The 8581-nt window shown below is 39.2% G+C and overlaps 1 protein-coding gene across 1 annotated transcript; it reads right to left on the reverse strand.

Annotated features, from left to right (window-relative positions):
- Positions 1–307: 307 nt before the first annotated feature.
- On the reverse strand, positions 308–7961 carry LOC105042493 (uncharacterized). The gene is given in 7 exon segments (XM_073256571.1): positions 308–681; positions 684–847; positions 938–1019; positions 1111–1218; positions 1295–1343; positions 7333–7403; positions 7688–7961. Coding segments are annotated over 7 exon segments (708 nt in total). The 5' UTR covers positions 7737–7961; the 3' UTR covers positions 308–496.
- Between the last annotated feature and the right edge of the window lie 620 nt (positions 7962–8581).

Genomic DNA, 8581 nt, shown 5'->3' on the forward strand with positions numbered 1-8581 from the left:
TGGTAACCATAGCTTGTATGCTGCAGCGGTTCCTGCAGGGTAATAGTATGGACCACAGGAGCAAGTCATTCCATAGATGCTGATTACTGCAACAATAATTTTGTTCGGACGTCAGTTACCCAAAGTTGGTGAGCCACATAATGGCCACACTATTTCAGGTCAAGCTGTAGGCCTCTAAACGTCCAGGCTAGGCCACACTTGCAGCTCGACCTGCAGCCAGGTAGTGGAGATTCAAACAGCCCCTGAACCTCGCCAACCTAGAGCAGGCCTGGCCTACTCCAAATTCTAATCAACTTCAGACTTACCATGATAAAGAACTAGATGAGAACTGACAATTACCTGGAAAAATGTGCAGTAGCATGTACCGGCATATTGCTAGCTCTATAGAAAATGGCATGATTTTAAAGCCAAAGTTTTAGCGGGGAAGTGAAAGCCAACAGGGTAGGGAAAGGAAGGGGGGGAGGAGTCCAGAAATACACTACTATCATGGTCACAATCATTCCTCATCAGAGCTGTCATAAGCTAAGCCTAATAAGCTTCCGACAGCATTATCTGGTTTGGCACCTGTCTCTTTGCCATTAGACTTCCATGAGGATGAATCTTCTCCCTGTGGATTTTCGGTATCCCATTGTGTAGAAACTTGATCAGCCAAAGATAAGGATTTATTTTCAGTTGGTCCTTTGCAGGAGACGGGCATTTCTCTAAAATCTGTTCGTCATCCCTGGGCAATGAAACTCTTGTAGCCAAAAATGGGCTTGATCTGTCACCCAGAGTCGGACCCGAAGGGCTTGATGCTCTCGGACGCTTTGGTTTGATTTCAATAATATTCTTTAAGAGATCTTGCTGCCTGTCCACAAAGGGAACACCAAATAAAGATTCTACAACAAAATATGACAAATCAGTGGCAATTAACAAATACAACAGAATGAAATATCACCTAATCCCACTCTTTGGCTTGGGTTCAACGCGGAGAGGCAAGGGCAACGAGGCAGGTGTGGAATCTGCTAAACTTGCAGCTTTGTGATGGATAAGTAAAAGAAAGCAAAAGAACTTAGACCCATTAAAAGGGCAAAGTGAAATGCTAATTATGCATTTAACCTCAAAAGGATATTTTAAATGCAGCAAATGCCCGTTTCTCTGTGCGTCGAAGAAGACGCTCAGCATCCTCCTCAGCTTCCATTTGTTCTTTCAAATAGAGCAAGTCATCACTGTCCAAAGCTAAACATGAAAGCAAATCAAAGTTAACAAACTTAGGTAACCATGTACCCTTGTTATGTGGAAGAAAAGCATGTACCGCCTCGTCCATGAAGGTAGCCACCACGTTCACCAGCAACCTCCTGCATCTGCTAGCATCAACCGCCCAGTAGGAGAAGCCAAGATCCCTGCCGGGGCATGTTATCAGACCTCCATATTTTAAAATTAAATGGTGAGACAAACCCTCCAAACAATGTGCATGTCCCTAAGCATAATAAGCTCAATAGACAAGCTGATCAGCTCAAAGAAAGGCATGGAAGGAAAGTTCGTACAAACAGATGGAAACTCTCGAGTCCCCAGATTAGCCAGAGGACACGTCATATTGCATATTTATCGGAAGAAATTCAGTGCATAAAAACCAAAATTTATAATGACAAGACTATGCAGTTTCCAGTTATAATTAGCATGGAAAAGGTAAATGAACTACATATATTCAGGTTAGCTATTTAAACAAGACCTCTATTTATCTACATCTATACAATATATAAAGATAGCTCCATGGGGTATGTCTGTCAGATACTCAACACACTATTCCATGGTGCTTTTGCTTCCTTCTCATCCATCCTCCCGCCACTGCAGACACCTCAGTGCACTGTTTCATCCCAGCACTTTGGAGCCTACTACTTCAACACCTCTTTTGGGCTGCTCTCACCCACTGGATTGTTGTAAATCAGGACGGATGATCCAGTCCTACAATTACTGGATGGCTATGCTTTTTGTTCACTCTTCTCTGTTGAGCTTTCTATGGTTTCGGCTTGGTTTCTTACCTTTGGGATGTGGATGTCTGCTTGAACTTCAGAGGCACAATGGTCATGTTCTATGCTTGTGTACTGTGGATATTGCATACGGGGTGCACGTCTAGTTTTAGCTCCCTTATAATATAATAGATATACCACCTACTCATAACCCCAACCCCAAAATTTTTTTTTTTTTTAAATGAAAGAAAACGCTCATGCATGGATAAGTGAAAAGGTGCATTACAATTTACAGCCAACTGCCAAACGAACTCCGAATTCCCTGGTTAAAAATCACAGAAACATCAGGAATGAATTAATGCATCAAGATCTGGACTCTTAGAGATCTGGGATCTCTAAATTCCAACCTAGAATCCCAAGAGGAAAAACAATATGCTAGCAAGCCATGCTCCTTAAAAATTGACATGCTTTCCTCCCCTCTCCAGACTACCTAAGTCACAACCCCTCTCAACCAACTCTTTATTATCTCTTTAATCACCAAATAAATTTTAAGAAAATTAGGAATCTGAATTCCAGGTAAACCAAGAAAATGATGTGGCAGGAAAAAAATGTACTTGAACATTTGGGATCCTCGAGTCCAAACAGCCAGCGTCTCATTCAAACTGGCATCTCCACTATTAATTAGATGAAGGTTTCTGCTACACGCACTGCACAATATCTCAACTGTAAGTCAGGAGCATCACCAAAGTCCATCCTCCTCCTGACATGCATCAACTGGATTTTCACTTGGGAAATAAGGGCTCCCTCTGAACCACCTGACCATCCTGACTTAATTATCACAAATATCTTCCCAAATGAAAGTAAAAAGCAAAAAATAAAAAGAAATTGGCAACAGGGAGACCAGTAGAGAGTAGATAACAATTAGGAAAATAGATGCATTACAAATTTACTCAGTGACTTTTGAGACCTCCAGCAGGGAATTTGACATAAATGGACCTCATCCAAACCACTCTCCTGGATGATGCGCTTCGGTGAATGCCTCCACATTAAACAATCAGCCTTTGGACCTTTTCCTTTTTTCAGGGGTACACTTAGGACTTTTTGTTTAAAGACTAATGTCTCACCAGTAAACAAGCAACTGGATAAAAATGAATGGCACCATGCACGCACTCAACTCAGACCAAGCTAAAGGAAAACTGGGGTTTGCTGATGCTATCTGGACACTCACGTCCAACTCCTAGAATCCATGTCAAATGCATGTCAGAATCAATTAAACATCAGATACTTGGATACTTTTTTAAAAAAAAAAAATGTAGCTTCTATTCTTCTTAGAGATTAGTCAAAGAGACCTGAATATTAAAAATATTTTTTAATTAAATTTATCTTTTTCAACATACTCCTATATCTCTTTTTTCTTCCTTGGACAGAAGTTCAAATCCAATTCTCATGACTATGCCCATGCAACATTGAAATCCAAGAACCAGCTCTTTGCTCATGAGGTAGGTCAGACAAATGCACCAACCAATATCGCCCCTCCTGAGTCAGTGGGTGGGAAAAAAAGGGGGGGTGTGGGGGAAAGAAGCTTGCGGGCCTGCTATGCTTACTTCTAATTTGATGAATAAATAAATCTTATAGTTTCAACTTCTCCATTAGAAGACTTCAGCTCAATACTCATGAAAAGCATATTCATACAGACAGTCCTTGAACTGAAAGACTAAGAAAAGAATATATTTTATCATTTAACTCTATCTTTCCACTTGGTACAATTTAAACAAACATGAGAATGTACCATACACATTAGCAGAGATGCATGAATGCATACGAAACAGAGAATCATGTCAATTTCTACCCGTGGTCATACCGCACTTATTCTACCACACAGGTCAAACCATAGATTCATAGCGTGCCTCAATGTGTAGCCTTGCTAGGAAGCCTTAAGGCATTCTTGGAGAAACTAGCCTCGAGACAAAACTCAGGAAAACTTGTTCAAACTATGAACATAAGTTTCAATTCTCAAGTCAATAAGTTCAAGAATAGACACCATAAACCATGATTTACTTCACTAACATACCATCCACTGCTATTTGAAGCATAAAAACCATAAAGGGAATATAGGAAGTTAGGAATATGCATGTTATAGTCCAACAGCTCAAAGACACTTTCAATCGAGTGACTTCACAAAAGGAACCAGATCACCTTGGTTTCACACATGGAGTTCCTTAAACAGCACTGCTTTAGAACTGTGCCATGTAAAACACAAGTGACTTGTGACTAACATTTTTTGTGTACTATTGAAAGAAAATCAATGCTGAAAATATACCAAGCATTGGTGATGCAGCTCCTCAGGTTAGCCACACAACATGATGAGTACTGAAAAATTTCCAATCTTAACGGTAATTTCATCATAAATAGCAAAAAACAGAGAGAAAAAGAGTAATAGACATGGAGAAAGAGATGAAAACAGAATCATGGACAAACAGTCTGAGATTAAGCAAGAGATAATAAAGCCAGGTTTTGCATCCCGATGGGACGGAGGACGTCCGTCCTATTTCTATGAGAAAATGGGACCGAGATGGGTTCAGAACTCCAAAACCCATCCACACAGGGAGGAAAGAAGAAAGTGGAGTGAAGGAAAGGAAGGAAAGATGAAAAAAGAAAAAACATGAAAGGAAAGAAGATGAAAAATAAAAAAAAGAAAGTAAGGAAGAAGAAAAAGAAAGGAAAAGAAAAGAAAGAAAGAAAGGTAGAGAAAAAAAGAAAGAAAAGAGGGAAGAAAGAAAAAAAACAAAAGAAAAGAAAGGAGGAAAGAAAGATGGAGGATATCTACTAGGATGCATGACCGAGAGTACCGTCGGGACAAGACAGGACAGTAAAGCGTCCTATTCCACAAAGAAACCAGGACACTTTCATCCTACAGGATTTAAAACCTTGATATATAGATTAAAAGGCAGAGGTTCAAGAGAGATCCTTGACTCTTCTAAATATTCACATCATATTGTCTAAGACGACTTTAAGAATAAACCTTTGATGCCATAATTTGATTACCATGAAACCTCTCTTCAAATTGGCTGACCTTAGGAACTTCTGGATAGAGAGAAAGAAGCAGGTCTATAGGGGCTTAGCTGCCAATATCAGGAGAGGGTGTGGAAGAGAATATTGGTGCAGATATGTGGAAGTAGGTATAGGTTCAAGATTCCAGGAAGACCCTGAATTGGGTGCATGAACCAAGAGATAGAAGATTCTAGCTACAAGAGAAAGGGTCTCAAAACATTCAAGTACGACAGGCACCCTTCTGCCCCTCCCTCTTCTCCCTTTAACTCCTAATTGGTCAATGCATATAGGGCCCCATGACATGCATAAAAATAATAGGGGAAATTTATGTAAGCATGCTGCCTAATTATCTATCTAAATGCTTGCAGATGAGATCAGATTTCTAATCTAAATCATACAGTAGGGAAGATCCACTAGAATGAAAATGGGGTCTTAAAAATGAAATTAAATCATAAGAAAAACTTAAAATAAAATAAAATCTAGTGATTTAAAGCCCTAAAGTCGTGGTATCAAATTGGCAGCTTATTTTTAACTTCAGGTCAGTGTCATATTATACTTACAACTAAAGCCAAATTTCCCAGTGTGGGATTTATTGATCAAGCATAAAGAAAATTGCCCTTTGAAGAAAATTTACAAGATCTGATATGATAACTGCTATTTCTAGAGACAGCAAAGAAGAAGGGTTAAACAGTTTTTAAGAAAATTTGACATCAATAGGAAAGCAAGAGGAAACTTTAATGTGGATTATTAAGAAAGTTTTGGATGTCAGTAATGATAGTTTAATTTCAGAACATCTTTATCCTAAATATACAATGAAATCTTCTCCATGTGACACAAACATCGCAGCTGGCATGGAGCAGTGAATCTCTCACTACTTTGATTACACCATGTCACTCGACAACAGCTTTCCCCTATAGGTACTCCTTTCCTAACATTTTAGATAGGGATATCCCCTATCCGGAGTGTCGGGATGGTGGCACATCCCATCCCATGGGAAAATCGGGACAGTTTGTCCCATGGGATTTAAAATCTTGATTATGATTGAAAAACACAAATCCCCCCCCCCCCCACCCTGGCTGAATCCAATGATTTTTTTTTTTTTTAAAAGCAAAAGGTAATATCAGCTCCACTTTGTTTGTACAAACCATTGGAATGTCTGTAAAATCACCTTTCTTGATACCTTAATTTAAGCTTTCTCCCAGTCAACAAAAGATATTGTTTTTCTATATTTTCCACCAATTCCCTCATAACAAAAAATAACTTCCATTATGACCTTTTAGGCGTAAAACCAAATTTGTTCTCTAGGATTGTCAAAATTTCACTTAATCAAGATTAGATCAACCCTTCTTAGAGAGTGTCTCATAAGTTGTTCTTTTCTTTGAATAAGATAATCTTAGAAATAGGTACTAGAATACTTCTCCAATCATCAGGCAACCTTGGTTTTCAAAATCTTGTTAAATAGATCTTGGAAGCCAAGCTACCCCAATATCACCTATAATATTTCATATCCTTTTGTGTCCCTTCAAAAGCTACCTTCAATTTTATAAGTTGTACAAAGAAAACTTTGACACCTCCCTAGTTGAGCCTCTTCTACAAATATTTATTTAATGAACTCCTCATTTAACAATTTTTTAAAGTAATTTACCCAAACAAATTGAACATAGCATCTCCATCTTTCTTTAAACTCAGAGCAATGTAGTTATTAAAAATTAACCAAGTACTCTATGTAATTCAAAGGTTATAGCTAGTCTTTCTTTGATCTACTTAAATTAATAATAAGCTTCTGTTTTCCTTTATCTAGTTCTCATCTAGGTGGAACCCAAATCCTCAGTCTAAATCATTGATCTTTTAAAATGGCAAAAAACTCCATCATATACTTGAAACCCCAAATCCATGGACTACAACAGTAGCTCTAAGAATATGATTTATCATTAAACTAAGTTTCAATTAGTTCAACTCAAGCTTAACTGAAACCCAAACCTGGGTTGCTCTTTATTATATGACAGGCAAACGTTGGGCCATCGTTTAAAAGACCATATTCAAACAGAGTATACTCTAACAGGACCTTGCCAAATAAAGAAAGAGTAAAGGCAAACTACCAATGTCTAGGCATCTATCACTTGATGTATTTCCGACTCCATTTTAAGCACTATATGCTATCATTAAACAACATGGTATCAAACCTAAAATTCCTTCTTCCCTGTCGCAGTTTAGAAGAACGCATCATCAACTGAGTACCCATATGAAATCAAACAGCAGAACGTAGATAAAAATAATTGAGAAGGCAACAACTTGAAGAAGGGAATAGAGATAGAAGGGCCGATCCGCTAACCCTTGCTACCATGCGCTGGAAAGTAATGTCCTCATCGTCGATCTTATCCTTCCCCTTCCCCCACTTCCTATCTGCGGATCAAAAACAACAACCACCATTACCATCCCCATCAACGTGAGCTTCTAAAAGGGATATCGAAGAAAAAACCAAAAGAAATTCACACAGAGTTCTAAATTTTACAAGAAAATCTATATGAATCCATAAAAATATTAGAAAAAATTACGAAAAATACAGGAAATAGCCTCAAAAAGGAAAAGCACGGAGAGATATAAATAGAAAACAAGGGAAAGCAAGATGCCACGAAAGAAAGAAGAAGAAGAATGCCAGGATGGCGTTTTTCTCGTATTTTTGGTACCTTTGGGGTCGCTGAGATTGGTGTACTCTCGAACTTCTCTCCCCGCCATGGATTTCGATCGCAGAAGCAACCCTAACCCAGCAAATCCCCTCCTCTTCCCAGAGAAACAAAGCGAAGAGACGGGTAAATCCTTAACGGAGATCGATTCGACTGAGACTGACCGAATTGGGAGAGAGTTTGAGAACTCGAGGTCGAGAGAAAGAGAAGAAAGAGGTCGGTTTTGTGCGAAAGGGGGGTGGCGTTATCGCGACGACGCGATCTCGAACCTTCGAAAGGGCGGGTTTCGCTGTCCCGCGATACGGTTATAACTAAAAGTGTGCCTCGCCTTCTATGAGGGACCAGGGTCTTCGGTTCCGTGGTCGCGTTCCGTTTGGGTCCGATCCCTGAAACTCCCTAAATCCTTCCTTTTCTGCGTTCTCTAGCGATAGCGGGCCTGGGTTTAGATTTATATCCCCAACTTAAGTCCAATGGCCCAAATTGAAATAGGATTTCAACCGCAACTAATGCTTTGGTCGGGCCAGGAATGACAAAATGAGGCCCAACCTGGCCTAGCCCAACATGTACAGCATATATATATATATATATATATGAAAAATTTTTTGTGCACCACGGACGGTGCAAAATCGCATGCACCGCCCGTAGTGATTGGCTCACGTACATAATCGGAAGAAAAAAAAAAATTTTTCGTGCACCGTGCTCCAGCCCTACACGTGAGCCAATCATTGCGGACGATGTTGAATTCTGGTGGCGCAGTGGAAGAACTAGGTGTTTAAAATTTTTATTCAAAATATCCGATGCATTGAAAATCCAAATGTCCAAAAATCCTTAACTATAATAATCAAAGTATAATAAATATAAATTTAGATAAGAAGCATACCTGTAGCCCTAATCCAA

The sequence above is a fragment of the Elaeis guineensis genome, chromosome 4 (genome assembly GCF_000442705.2).
Source record: "Elaeis guineensis isolate ETL-2024a chromosome 4, EG11, whole genome shotgun sequence".
In the NCBI taxonomy this organism is placed as follows: domain Eukaryota; kingdom Viridiplantae; phylum Streptophyta; class Magnoliopsida; order Arecales; family Arecaceae; genus Elaeis; species Elaeis guineensis.